Source organism: Enoplosus armatus, chromosome 7 (genome assembly GCF_043641665.1).
Source record: "Enoplosus armatus isolate fEnoArm2 chromosome 7, fEnoArm2.hap1, whole genome shotgun sequence".
NCBI classification, from domain to species: domain Eukaryota; kingdom Metazoa; phylum Chordata; class Actinopteri; order Centrarchiformes; family Enoplosidae; genus Enoplosus; species Enoplosus armatus.
The window spans coordinates 18,445,371-18,460,693 of NC_092186.1; the positions used below are offsets into that span (position 1 = coordinate 18,445,371).

Sequence of the window (15,323 nt, forward strand, 5' to 3'; positions counted from 1 at the left end):
TCCCATGTTCACCTTTCTCCTCCCTGGTCTCTTCACAGAAGTCTCTATTTCCCTTCCAGGACCCGTCAGTCTCAGAGTTACCCCCTGTGGCTTGAGAGTGTGCCTGAAGCATGAGAGCAAACAGCTAGCTCCTAGAAATTGTCAATAGCTATCAGAATGGGTATTTTTTTCCAGATTCTTCTGTTGATCAAAGGCTGCAACAGAACCTTTGTTCTGTTTTGGGATTTTTGGAAGTGCAAACCCAAGATGGCTACTCTATGTTCTGATCACATGAGAAGATGGCAGCCTTGGGGGCTTGAACATGCAGGCCGTTTTATCATCAGCATAAATCCTGCCTGGTTGCTGAATGAGTTTTCCAGCAAAAGGGTTACAGAAAAAAGATAAGCCCCCAAAGCTAACATTACCTTATGAGAGCCTTGGTATTGAAACAAGGGAAAGTAATTTCCTTTTCTGCCCTCCTACATACACATATAGTTTAAACTGTAAGTAAAATATGCCCAGCTTGAAGCGGCTGGGTATATTTTTGCAAGTTCAAAAAGTCTGAAGGAGTACAGACTGTTGCCAACTATAACTATCTATAGAGTCCTCGCCCTCTAGCATGGGCAATAGAGACTTAGCTAGAGATTTGTAAACCAGTGGGCATGTGGGCCAATTTGACGAGAAGAGAAAATGCTCTCTTGAGAAAATATTTGGTCAAGACCAGAGGGTTGACCCAGCCCAAGTTTGGGATTGGAGGTCTCAGCCATACAGCGGTCCTGCAGTGGCCTTCACCTGGAAAGAACTCAAGATTCTTTCAGTCTGTATCAGTTCTTGTTGCACTTTCCAAGGGTATTTTTGGACAGCAAAGCTGTTATTGTGAAAGCTGAGGTTCAACCTTTACATCTGGGTATAAAAAAACAGCCAGTCATGTGTATTTCTGGAGCATAGTGTATTCTATATATCTCGCCAAGAAGACAAAAACACTGTAGGCTATGACTTCACAGGAATAATTGTCTTGGATTCAAACAATTATTATTATTAAAAAAAATCCAATTATTTTGTCAAAGCCTGCTGTCTTGCAACACAGCAGAGAGAAAGAACTAGACGTGACAGGGGGCATCAGCAGTGTAAAATCTGGGTACCATGGTCAGGAAAAAGTACATAAGACAACTACTTCCAAGGTAACCTTGCACAAGGTATTTAAGACCCCAAATACTTCAGTAAAGTTTCTAAAATTTTGTACAGTTTTTTTAACTGTGCAGTCTCAAAGTCTTATTTTGCATATTAACATTAACGTGAAGCAGGATGATGCCTCAAAAGACTTGCTCAGCTACTCTTTCCCATATAAATAAAAATGTGCTGCTTAAAGTTGGACCGTGATACCTAACCACCTCGTCCCCAACTCGTGCTGCTGCTTGTCCTTGATTTGCCTTTCTGCTGTAAGTCCCAGTGTGTGTGTGTGGGGTGGGGGGGTGAAATAAGATAAAGTTGGCATAAAAAGGAGTGTGGGCGAAACAAAAGAAAAAGTTAAGGATAAATAGAAAAAGAACATAGGGAACAACTGGCAAAAGAGGACGAGGGTGAGGGGAGAGCAGGGAATGCATGCATTTTGGAAAGTAGTTTAAATATGCCATCTGCTTCAAGGAGAGTGGGTGGGCTTGCTGGGCTTTGCAAGACACTTACCAAAGGTTTCTGAAAATGAAAAAGCAAGAGGAAAGTAAATAGAAAAAGGGGAAGAACAACATAGTTCATTTTAGGTTGAGGTTGAAAGTGACTGCCACGCAAGAATTAAAAGAAGTACAGTTTCGTTGGGTCTTGTGACATCAGTATTTTAGTTTTTATTACCATTACCAGATACCATGGAAGGAGCAGTGAATTTAGCAGTTTGACATAAATTCTATTTACAATTTATAATTCTAATTAGAGGCATTTTGTAAAAAATCTAATTAACACATTTTGGTGTCAATTATAAAATATAACATATTTTATTGGTTGGTTTATTTTATTGTTTTTTTCCAGCTTTAACTTTGTTATGGGTCACAGCAGCCACATGTATGTTGTATGTTGAAGACTCTGAGATGTGCACTGAGACACATCTAAGTTTCAGACACATACATACAAAACACATAAAGAGAGAGACAACAAAACAGCAGTCTGTTTCAGTTAGACAAGACACACAAAGACAATTGAAAAAATCATGAAACAGATAAAGACAGATGATACAGAGGTTAGACAACAGGCAGGAAGCTGAATTTCTTTGTCCATCATCCACAGAGGCTCAAAACTCACAAAGCCATGTTGACAAAGTTACCAGGTAACTCAATTCTTAAAGCAGAGCTGACCCTCCATGATTACATACAACCTAAGAAATAACAGCAGAATAACAGGTGCAGTAGACAGGCTTAACAGCTGCCAAATGTACATGAGAAACAAACACCAAAATCTCTAATATTTCTCTAATTCTTTATAAATTTTGATTATTGTTAATGATCTTTCTTTCCAACATAGTATGGGGTTTTTGACCATACATAATATGTTATCTTGTGAGAAACACTGAATGTAAAAAACTTTGATTCATTTACAAGAAAACACCACAGTGCACCATTAAGGTAAAAGGCCTAAATTGTTTAGGAGAAGGCTGGCAGTGCCAGAACAGGAGCATGAAGGTGAAAACATTAACGTTAGAGCTCTTTTCCTAAGAGTCCCTTGTGGAGGCTCTTTGTCCTCAAACTAAAGTCAAAAGCACGGGCTGACAGCCAACTCCAAAGCACCTCAGGAGAACCTAACATCCCCAGAGGAGGTCCCTGGGCCACTATGACCCAAGAAACAATTTTCAGTAAGTTGTAAAACACCACCCCAGAGAAAGAAAACAGTCACACATATTTGGGTTTTGCTTTGAAATCTTAAAAGTCAAATTTCTACCTCAGAACTGGAGTGCACCAGTAAGTTAAACATGAATCATCTCTAAAATTAAAGGCATTTTAAGGAGCTGTGGACTTGCTGTATTTGGAAAGGCATAAATAATGAGATGACAAATTGATTATTTTGAGTGTACAGCTCATGAGGGCCACAACTGGGGCAGGAACTCAATGGCAACAGACTCTTTATTTAGTGGCGTCTACACTGATGTAAGTTTGCAGCAACAAATCAAATAGGAGTCATTGGATTTTTCGAATGGTGACAAATCATCGACCTAAAATATCTACCCCTTATTGCCTGGGGCCACTCCAGGGCCTACACTTAATTAGCTATATAATTAGACTTTGCTTTACTGGGCCTCTCAGTGGGGTTTAATCAATGGGAACAAGACAACATTTCCACCACTGAGTTGTGTCAGTGGAAAGTGGACTTTGCTCTCATTGTCTACTATGACACACTTCTGTTGTGAATCATTTGACCTGATTCAGTAATGTTACACTTTTCAACACATCTTTTGGATGATTATCTATGGTTATAACAACATTGACAGAGCACTATGGCTATAACGCTCAACCTTTACACTATTGTATGCTTCTCATGTTGTAATCTAGGAAATTTATCTCGCCCTCATGATTTGATGTCACATTTTAAACATAGTTAAAAATTTGGGTCAACACGCATTTCGTTTTCAACGCAGAATATCATGTTACACTTTAGAGTCTCCTGTATTGTTTGTATGAATTCTCAGATCTCTTGGTCTAATGCAAACCTACTCAGATCGGTTGGATAAATCCACGCTGCACTGTTTTTGTCATTAACCTAAAAACAAAGCATAGTGTTTAGTTCCTAAAAAGTTTACATTGTGACAAAGTTGCTACTTGAAATTGATATGATATAATACGTTTTAGTGAGTGTTGCAGTAACTGCAAACACTCACTCACTCAAAACATATCTCCAGCTTGGGAACCAATATGTGTTCCCAAGCTGGAGATATGAATCTGTTGAAAAGCTAACAAAGTGGTTTCAATCACACTTCTCACATTATCTAACTATTTGGGGAGAAAAAGACAGGGCACTGCAGCCACATCAGCTGAAAGGCACAAAAACAACCATGTTAACTATTGCCAAAAATGTCCTGGGAAATCAAACAAGTGCTCGAGTTAATAAGAGGCAAAAGGCAACAACATAATGCTTGGGCTTTTCTTACCTGAGCGTAGCTGTTTGATTCGCCCATTACTTGCGCTGGGGTCAATGGGCAGGAAGTCTTTGTACCAGGTGATTTCTGGGTCAGGGTTGCCACTGGCAGCACAGAGCATGGTGGCTGTTCGAGTGCGCTCCACCACTTTGAGTTGAGGGCCCATGTCAATGTTAGGGAAGCCTGGTGGGAGCAGGTCCTCTGTGGAAAGAACAGGAAAAGGGGGGGGGGGGGGGGGGGGGGGGTGAATAAAAACCAGCCAGTAGTGACTTGTAATCCATATACATACATTTTTATTATCGATGGAACTGAGAGCACAAATATAACACAACAGTCAAGTTAAATAAAACAAGACTAAATGACTTATTATACAGCAGTCATTGAGTCTTTTTGACAACTTTTTTGCAGTTGTGGTCATCTAAGAAAAATGAATGAACCAATTGAGGATACAAGCCTTGAATAAACATGTAAACTGCATTTCATGAGGAATCTGGCTCTCCCAGAGGGCTGCATTGAGACATCGAAAGAGGTTTGAGAACAAAGACCAAGAAAAGTAAGCACTGAGCTTTCTTTGACTTTCTTTCTCAGAAAATGAGCTTGCATTGTAATGGTTAGAGAAACCATCCTGTAGCCAGATACTAACACACAGCGTTCCCACTACCAGCTAGCTTGTCCGTTAAGGACAATGTGGCTTATTCAAATGCCCTTAAGGAAGACACTGACTCCCTGCATGTATGCTCTGTATAACATGTAGTAAATAAATGGCTTTAAATGCGTATCGAAGATCAGGGGGGGAGAAAATAAGAGTGAAAAGTAATACCAGAAGAAAAGCCTAGTAATCACGGTGATTTCTCCATTTAGTTTCCTCATGTTCAGTGAAATAAATGACACTCAAGTCAAGGCACTGAATACTATGCAATTATTGGACTGTTAAGAGATGACAGTGTAGTGTGCTCTATGGTCATTGTTCTCCTAATACAGACTCTGTGCTCCCCTGGGGCAATTAGCTCCATGGGTCCAATTGCTTGACCTCTACCCTGACTGGAGCCAGAGCAGTGACTCATTCTTAGATGATGAGAGCCAAGGGGGAAGTACCCCGAGCTGTAATATGCATCACAAGCCCAAGGCCACATCGCAACTGGGAAGAAGATTGACTGACTAAGATGCTGGCCAGTGGCAAAGCAGAGGTCACTGTTCATCTGGAGAGCCAATGACCTCATGTCCACTCTGCAGACATCATGGTGGTGTTGTCGGCACCCGGGGAGTGCTAAATTAGGGGAAATTAGGACAGTAAGTTGAGTCGCAGTTTTAGAGTCGCAGACTCTAAAAGCAGGGTTGGTCTATCTGTCTTTAATTGATACAAATAAGACTGTGAGCAATGAAATCACAATGGATTCAAGTGATAATTATTTTAAAATCTTCTATTTTTGACCAATGTCTCATATTAAGTCATGCCAATTAAGTATTACATATGAAAAGGATGGCAAAAATACAGCAAGTATTTAAATGAATATTATTGATTAATGTAGCTTACATAATTGCACAACAATTAGCCCAAAATGTTTTTTATTCTTTTATTCTTTATTCACCAAGATAAATCTGGAAAAGTTGTTGTTGTTGCTGTTGTATGCACATTATGCACAAGGATTGTATGGAGAAGGGGGGGGGGGGGGGGGTGTCTTCATATGTATTCACATTTTGAAATATTGAATCTTGGAAAATAAAAGACATACAGGAGAACAGAAGGCAGAACCGGAGGGTCTCAAACCTAAGTCCAGACAGGTTACCTCTAACTAAGGCTGACATCAGCAGAGCAAGATGAATATTTCAATGCTAGGAACTCAAAGAAGTACAGGCATTTACACTGTTTTAGGCTCTGTGCTGTATCCTCTTCATCGATTATTAATGATCACCCCTGTATAATCTCTTTATACCAAGTTCCCTAGTTCCCTTGAAGCTTAGAAAAGCACTGGCAAGCCTACACTTCACCTTAGAAACTTCAGAACAAGACAGAGCAATATGTTCTCACAAACTCCCTCTTCTGTGTGTCATCAATGATCTATGTATAAGATGCCATAAAAGGTGCTGCACACTCGTACCCCTCTAGCTAGTTCTAGCTAGTCTGTTGAAGAGGGACATCTGCAAAGGCTCGGTCTGGCCTGCTCCCTGGGTGTTACAACTGATGTATTTCATGTTGCCGAGGCCTATCTGTGCTTCACATCACATTAACTCTGCCTTTGTGGTATGAAAACAGTAGACAGAAGCCTACACAGACTACAGCAATGAACCTGAAAACATACATTGAGTAAGTGGATTTGATACTAATGAAATTAGCCAAGTGACAGAGGGAACCTGCCTGAAGGAGCAAGGGAGGGCAGAAAAAGTGGGCGAACAAACAAACCAACCAAAACAGCAGTAAACAAGAAGCAGGGATGTTGGATTCATGGAGAGATTATGCTATCGTTACAGCTGCTCTGACCTGATACAGCACCAGCAGCTTTTACCTGAATAAATGGCATGCATGCTGGTTACTTGCTTTCCCAGGAATAGAGTCTGATAGCATCTTTCCCCCTGAAGCTTACAGGCTCTGTCGATAAAGGCGGCCATGCAAAAATAAATAGATCACTCATTGAGGGAGTGTTACTTCAGGGTTAGCCAGCCTGACTGTGAAGGGGAGAAGGCAACCAATGACATGGACTGATATTATCCTAGAATTCCCAAAGGGCCAATCTCTATAATGGCATAGCGCTTGCATTTCTATGATGTGTACTGGGGGTTCTCTGTGATGACAAATCTTCAAAGGCCAAATAGAATCGACACGTGTGCACAATTGGTCACTGACATCGTGCCGGGAGCAGCCTTTGTCACTTAGACCAGCAATCATCATACTACAGAGCTATGCGACACATGCTGCAGTTACATCCTGCAGTTACATCCTGCATTGTGCCAAGAATTTTCAAAATACCTATCACTTTTGATTTTTTTTTTGGCTTTATCTCACAGACACACACATTCAAGAATGCTAAAGCTAAAATATGAACAAATAAAGAACAAAGAAACTCTAATCGAATCTAATTGAGTCTCATCTGATCATCACCTTGCTGATTTAAAGGATATCAAAACACGCCTCACCCATTAGGTTACAAGAAAAACAAAACTGACTACTCCACAGGTACATTTATTTCAACAGTCAAGGTGAGGGCGCTAAAAGAGAATCTTAATCTTCCCAGCATGCAGTCCATCTCCTTTGTTAGGCCACCTTGTTTTTTAAAGTGCCACAAAAGCCTTTTTGATGCATCCCATCGATTTGGAAATTGGTCAGTGCTCGTATACTTGTTGGCATATGCTCAGCTTGGTCCTCTCCACTGCTGTGATGTATAGCACTTAGGCAGCAATAACTAAGGCCTTGCAAAGACATCACTGAGACCATTCTGTAGTTAATCAGATGTAAACCATTCATCTGCAAAAAACAGGTTTTCAACACTGAAGAATGCAAATTTTCTCACAAGATTACCACAGCCTACTTTGGAAACTATTCAGCAGGAAGTGATGGCAAACAGTACATGTCCGCTCCATGCAACAGCTGGCGTGATCAGCATGACTCCAAAGCTAAGCCTCCTACAGGCTCTAGTTGACCATATCTAGATTTTGATTTTTATCATTCTCTTTGGGTTTTTTGGGGTTGGCTTGAGTGCCATCATTATCCATAATTGTCTTTAATTTTGCTTTGCCATTTAATATCATTACACAAGTGACAGGTGCAAAGCCTTTAATCAGCCTCTGGTTAGCTTAGCCACTGCCCGGCTGTTAATCTGCCGACTCATGCCTGCTGTTGCGTTCTGCTTTCTATCATGCTAAGTGTAGCCCTCTTAAAAGGTCCGTCCTTTAGACTAATTTAACTCTCTCTGACTAATCCCATTTCCAGTGATTCACTGCTACCAAACCATCTCTTTTTCTGGTAAAGTCTGTAGGTACAGATTCCTACAGCTCTATACAAAAGGGCTTTGTGAATAAATAAACCATTTTGTGGGTACTTTTCCAAAGCAGCAAGAACATACAGTAAACTGATGAATGAGTGGTCCTAGTGAAAATATAAAACAATAATTCTGTTCAATTCCTATTGCAATGCTGTACCCACTAAAGTAGCATAATTACCTCATATTTACCATCTACTGCACATACCTTATAATACTGTGTTAAAAAACGTACTTAACAGCACCAATGAATAGTAGGCCCAACCTATGCTCTACTCAGTGAGCACTTCATTCTAGTGCCTGGCAGTTCTCGTGCCTTGACCTACACAAAGAATTAAGACTTTTGTAGTGCTGGTAACATGCTTTACCCAATTAACTATACAGTATTACATACAACATTTAATCCAAGTGTGTTAGTGCGCAGCTCGACTCGGCAACTGAACCACGAACCCTGGCAGTGTTAGTCCTGAGCATTGGTCAGGTTATTATACTGTACATGGATCTTTATATTATTCTACTGCACGTCATCCATTTTCATCTGACGTCAACATGTCTGACACTGTGGTTTCAAAGCTGCTTGTTTTGAGCCATCAATTATCTCATGGAGAGAAGAGAGTAAGAGAGAGAGGGTGAGAGGTAAAGCTCGACTGGCTGGGACTGCAGCAAATGCCGTGGGGTGCTCCGCCGTCCCCCGCACCTATTACTCATATTATTATTTTCACTTACTGAAATGATTTAATTTCATCAGCAGCATAATCAGGTTAACTGATTACCCAGCGCCACAGCATAGAGGCACAGGCTTTAAGCAGGTCTGTGCATTAATATCACAGAGAGACTGCTGGGAGAGAGACAGGGTGAGAGCAATGGAAGTGAGGAGCGAGAGAGAGAGAGAGAGAGAGAGAGAGAGAGAGAGAGAGAGAGAGAGAGAACAGAGGTTTATATTAGAAGCTATATAGAGAGAGAGAGGATGATAAACATAGTGGAAGAGGGTGAAGAATAGCGATGGCATGCTCTCTTTCACACACATAAATGCAGTCTGAATAAATAGATGTTTAACTAATGGGCAGACCCAGCTGCTTGGACTCCAGACAATGCAGTTACATTACAGCCAGAACTGTTCCCATCAAACAGGCAGGCCAGAGACAAGAGAAGAGTGCCCGTGTTAAGAGGGAGTTTCTGTAGTACAGCTGGGGTACAACTATATGTTGGGAAGTCTATTTTCTATAATGCATATGTGCATGTATGGCCTATGCATGTATATATTGGCAAATGCTATGTTGGATATGTTTACTGTAATGACGTGAATACATTTCCAAATATGTTTCAGCACTAACTAGAAGTTGGTTGAGGCCCCAGTCAATGGTCAGCATAGGTCTGCATAGTTCCCCCAATTGTCACCATAATGGTTGAGTCTACAAGGTTCCCTCACAAATGTGGACCACACATTTGAGTCTAAATGGTTCTCATTCCATATAAGCTTGACTACTCAGAACCAAGTACACGTTTCCTAATTTAGAGTACGTTCAAGACCATGAACTTGCATTCTTTATGTGGCAAAAGAGACCAAACAGTACACCAGTCTGTTTCACTTTGCAGCAGCTGGTAATTTGTGATGATGGTATACAGCCAAATGCATATCTTCCAACCAAACCAAATGGAAGTTTAACTTTCCCCATCTTCAATGCATCTTTCCGTTACATTCCTGGATTGTATGACCAATGGGATTCCTGTTGAATTGGTTGAGAAATATACAAAGGAAGACGGGGGAACAGTGACACAGAAATATCCAGGGACAGAGAAGAATAGCAACACAGGGGGAATCTAATCACAGAGTCTCTGGCCCCAGCACCGATAGCCCTCTCCGGATAGCCATCTCAGCTGAATAATGGTTATTATACAGCCAGCACTCAACCTCTACCCCCCTGCTCTGTTCCCGGAAAGAAGTCTGATGTCCCATTGGTATTCTCCTCACCTAGCACATCTAGCCACCAAGGGCAACATTTACATTCAAATCTCCAAAATATAACTCGAGAGAAACAGTGGGAAAGACCAGGTGAGAGAAAGGAAGAGGGGCAGTGGAAAAGAGTGTCAAGGGAAGAGAGGGAGCGAGACAGACAGATTAAAAAAGTCAGGGACATTGAAAGTAATGCAGAAATTTGCAGCATTGCTTATTGCACTGCAAAGAGTTTGTTTGGTCAGCTTTCTGACCATATGAAGACCCCACAGGGTAAACCATCTATTTGCTTTCTCTTTCCTTGTTGGTGTTTTATATTTTTTAAGGTAACTGTTGGTTGACTGTGTACGCTGTAGGTCTCTGAGGCTGAGAAAAGAATAATAAAAAGTTTTGGGACAATTTTTGAATACTTTTGTGTACTATATGTGTGTTGTTTAATTTTTATGTGTGCTGTATATGCAGAAAGCATACATCTCCTGTCAGGAGAAGGTCACAGGCTTGATTTCCACAGCAGCTGGGTGTTCCATTAAATTGCCCTTGAGTCCTGCTGTTAACCCCTACATTTTAAGTGGCTAAATGTGTAAATGGCAAAACATGTAAATATGTGAGAGGCGAGAACTTTATTCTGGCATACAAACTGACTATTCTGACAGTTCTGACAATTCTGACTGTTGGGTGGCTTGCAAACACTTTCCACACCACCTCCAATTCTGAACACAACCCATATTAGGCCACATTCATAAAGCTATCATCACCACTGAGCTAAACAGCAAGTAGACAGATTGTTTGCCAAAGAAAGATAGTGATAGCAGCCAAGAGGGGGATATTTTGGAGAACAAATGGCAGCAACCAACCCCAGGTAGAAGCTATGACCACAGTTTCGTCAAATGTGAAGGCCAAAAGAATCAAGGAAGAGAGGAATTGATGGTAAATACCAGGAACCAAACCAAGTAAATAAAAGCTGGTTTTTAGATAGCCCTTTTTACCCTCAGGCTGAGCAGTGTAATAGTGTAGTATTAGTGCATAATTTCCTGTCCATTACAGGCAAAGAAGGGAACTAAGGTTTTGTCCATATAACATCAGAGGCTGCTATATTTTGAGAACATATGGCTCAAAATAATGTCTGCTTACTTGCAAAGGAAATGGCACAAAAGCTACAGAAAAAAGTATGTTGTTTTAAGAGTTCTTTGTGTTGCTAGTGTGTAGTTAGTGTTCTACACACTTATTATCAAAAACTAAGAAAATAGGTTCCTATAAGTTCCTGAAATTATCCTGTTTAATCTTTTTCAAGACCCAGTCCTTATAACCTCACACACCACTTGGCTGACACATTGACATCAGTGAATATAGTTTGACTTATACATTGCATGCACTAAGCCTCTGATACTGCACTGAGTTGCTTCACCAGTTGCTTGTGGTGGAAGTGAATAGATTTAAACTTAGCAAATGTTTGGTGAATCTGAGAGAACACATAGAAATGTAGACTTCTAACTCAACCACAGTATCAGATATATCTTAGTGAGTAGTGATGTGCCCTTTTTGTGCTACTTTAATCAAAGCACAGATTGTCTTTATTTCCTCATTATTTCTTGAATCAAGATTTGCATTACATTATTTTATTACTTTCATTAAAACTCATGAACAGCAGGAAGCTGCACTGAAAGTTGTTGCAGACATTTTCAACCATTTATTGCAGAAGAATGCAACATACATTTTCATCATTCTTTTGTTACAGTGATTTACATGAATGTATTTTTTCCAGCTGATTAGAAGGCTTTCTGGCACCTTTCTCCATGACAGTGTAGGCTGACATGCCGTCTTTGCCCTACCTATGATTTGAAATGTCGGAGGCCAGGGTCCAGTAATCAAAAGAAAAACATGCAACACAGGCTGTTTCCCTGATGTGGTGAGCCACCATGATAGACAGAGCATAGACAAGAGAGAGGGGTAATTGTCTAGGACAGCTCCAAAGATCCCCTGCCTGTGAGGAGAACAGGTGGAGGGGGAAAAAAATTCTGTTTATTCGTCTCAACCGGTGGAAGTTTATCGAGTTCTCTCTCTCTCTCTCTCTCTCTCTCTTGCTCTCTCTCTCGTCAGCCTCCTGAGGCATCTGGGGTAAGACAGGCGAACTCCAGGGGAGACAGGGGATGAGGCTGGGGCCATTAAAGGAAGTGCTTCACTGTGGAGAAATGTCAACCAGTCAGGTCTGGTTTAGTGGTGGGTGGCTTTGAGTGTGCGTGTGTGTTTCTATAAGTGTGTGTGTGTGTGTGCGCATTTGTTTGGCAAGGTGGGACTGTGTGTGGAGGCGCAGTGGGCACCTTGAAACCTGACGTCAGTTCACCACACAGTGTGGGCGGCAATGCTGCTGTACAAGCCCTTTAAGATGCAGACTTCTGTGTTGTTGAATTGTTAGAGTTGTAGAGGTTGTAATGTATGCCATCTCATTCAAACCTCAGCTGTAGTCTCCTAAAATACAACCCACCAAGGTAAGTTGGGAAATGCTGTGAGTAATGGTATGTATAGCGTCTTTCATGCATGCATTTTACCACCCTCGCAATATAACATGTTGGAGTCAAAGATGGAAGATTTTCATGAATATTGCTCTGGAAATATGTCTACTATTACTTAGTAATATTTCTATGTCTTAATTTAAAGCAACCATATTAACAGATACAGCATGTCTAAGGTTATGATGTCCTTAGATATACAAATATACTTAGACATGGTATTTTACATGAAAATAATAATAATATTATTATTAATAATAATAATAATAATAATAATAATATATGGGTGAGTGTGTCCTACACTATCTTCTGAAGTCCGCAATGTAATAAATTTCATTTTTAATTATCACTTCCAATTCACAAGGAAATTAAATGTGTTAATAATGAAACTATTGCGACTGAGCCATTGTCTGCTTGCATAAAAGACATAACCATATCTTTAATGACATGTTTTCTTAAGGGGGGGGGGGAGGCTAAAGCTAAAAGTTTTTAAAATAACTAAGTGGTTTGGATCCTGTCAGACAATGTAACTAGGCAGCATAATTTCATGTCATACCTAATTAATGATGACATTGATGAGAAAGCGTACTGGGGGGTGCTCATTGGGGCGCAGCATACTCCATGAGTTCGACAATGTTTGAGGCTTTCAACTGCAAAATAAGTTTTAGAATTCATCATTTAAACAGCCTGTCTGATAACTGAAAATGCTCCTCTTCCCTTGTGTCAATATTTTCCAACTAATCGTCATTCTTCAGCAGTGCCTACTCTGTGGTGAGTAGAAAAAAGAAAAACTGATCTATTAAGAACGGTATTGTCGTGTATTGTTGTGTATTTTTTTCCATACGGGAGACCTAAATGCCAAACCCACTGCTTCAACAGGGGGTGAACAGGACTTATATGTGACTGAGACTTGGTACTCCTGACATGTGGAGCAAAGGCCTCTCTAAGCTTGCCAAGCAACTTTGAGCCAAAACAACAACGGATTGAGAGGGCTGAGCTGCAGCGTTGTGCCATTTCTGCCAAAGCGACTAATCTCACCCAAACAAATACCAAAACCACAAAGCAAAGACTGACAGTAATTGCAAAAGGACTTGGAGGGAAGTGGCTAGGTGGGAGTGAGGCCTGAGATCATTAGTTTAGTGCAATTACGCCACTAATGACAGGTTAGGAGCCACCTTTGGTGAGCAGAACAACAATTATGAATATGTGGTGGCTGGAAATGAGCAGACGGCCAGTCAGAAGACTGCCTGGTAATTGCTTAATGTCACTTCGAGATGTGGGCATGACAAGCGGACATGGCAATAAGGGTCACAGAGGATATGGCTTCACCTGGGAGAGAACAGTTGGAGTGTTGGATAAATAAGTCACTTACAAAGATGACAAGACCGAAAGGTTGTGGGCAGAATAACAAGCAGGACTGTTAGGAGGGAAAGTGGAAGACCTAAGCTGCAATTCCACCATCATTTCCTGCTGTAAAGCAGCGTTTGACAGAGAAATTGGTAAATGGTCAAACTTTCTCCTCTGTCAGTAAAAAGAATCTGCGAGAAATTTAAATAAAAGGAAAAACACATACAGCACATAGTGTACCAAAGGAAAAAACTATCTCCCCTTCAGCTGTAACAACCCAAAGACAACCCCATTCGCACAGAGATGTGATGCTTAAACTGAACTCTGTGTATTTCAATTGAAGGATTGTGACAGAAAATGTGGGTGTATGGGTTTGTGGGCCAAAGGGAAAGACAGAGGCTAGAGCAACACATGTTGGATGTGGCGTTTCCCTTTAAGGGCCAAGGAGCACAACGTTCTTTAAATATGAACAGCTGCTGTTAAATCCAGTAGGATCTGGGCTGCACTCCAGAACACAAGCTTTGTAATCATGAAGAAGTCCTGGATAGCATCTTCCAACTGGCCTCTCCGGCTGCTATTTCCTTCACATTCTTGCTCTCTATTTGTCCCTCTGATAAGCACACCTTACAGCTCACTAAGAACTGCACTGTTCTAACAATGTTCATATAATAAACGGGGTTTTAACTTGGGTTTTAGAAGATTTTAATATTTTTTGATCTTGCATTTAGGGGCATGTATGTCTTCTCTTTCCTCTATTCAATCTTAGCTGAGTTGTATCCATCCATCATAGAGGAAATACTAATAATCATGGTGTTAAGCTTACCATCAAACTTAAACCACAGGAAGCGTAGGCACAGAACTTGTGAAGCATGCAGGACTTTAAGTCTTATCTACTCTGCCAATCCTGCAGGGCCCACAGCACGACCTCTGTGTTGTATGACTTCAGTCACCTGGGCTGGTGACTCATGTATATGCATGACGCGGGTGGTCCAGGCCATATCCCTTTGCTTTTCTTTATGCATGAGTTGGGCCACGCCGAAGGTCGTCACTCACACCGTTTCCACAGGAACCATCCCTTTCTCCCAACTCTCATTCTTTGCTTAGGTGTGGGGCAAAAACTGCTATCCAAGTATAGTTTGGATTGTTGATTTGATTTCTGCACATTATTATTGCGTTGATATTGAAGTGTTTATGTGCTGTTCCAAAATGCAATTATTATTATTATGAATAAGGGTATTTTATATTTTTGTTGTTGTTTTATAAACTGTTGTGGGCAAGTAAATCCCACATCCAGCTGCACTGATCGTTCAACTGCACATGAATATGAATATGTGCATTTACACATACTCAGAACAGCAGTCATTTTGGAGAGCTGAATTACATTTTCTAAATTATCCAACAAAATCATATGGAACCAAAATAATGATGCAAATTTAATGAAATATAAT

At 40.7% G+C, this 15,323-nt stretch overlaps 1 protein-coding gene across 1 annotated transcript in view; it reads right to left on the reverse strand.

The window, feature by feature from the left end:
- Nucleotides 1-15,323, reverse strand: part of ptprsa (protein tyrosine phosphatase receptor type Sa) — a 127,451-nt gene that overhangs the window by 84,144 nt on the left and 27,984 nt on the right. The window contains exons 5-6 of the mRNA XM_070908940.1: nt 4,106-4,294; nt 1,663-1,671 (exon numbers count right to left, since the gene is read on the reverse strand). Of these exons, the coding sequence (XP_070765041.1) occupies nt 1,663-1,671; nt 4,106-4,294 (198 nt within the window). The remainder of the gene's footprint in view (nt 1-1,662; nt 1,672-4,105; nt 4,295-15,323) is intronic.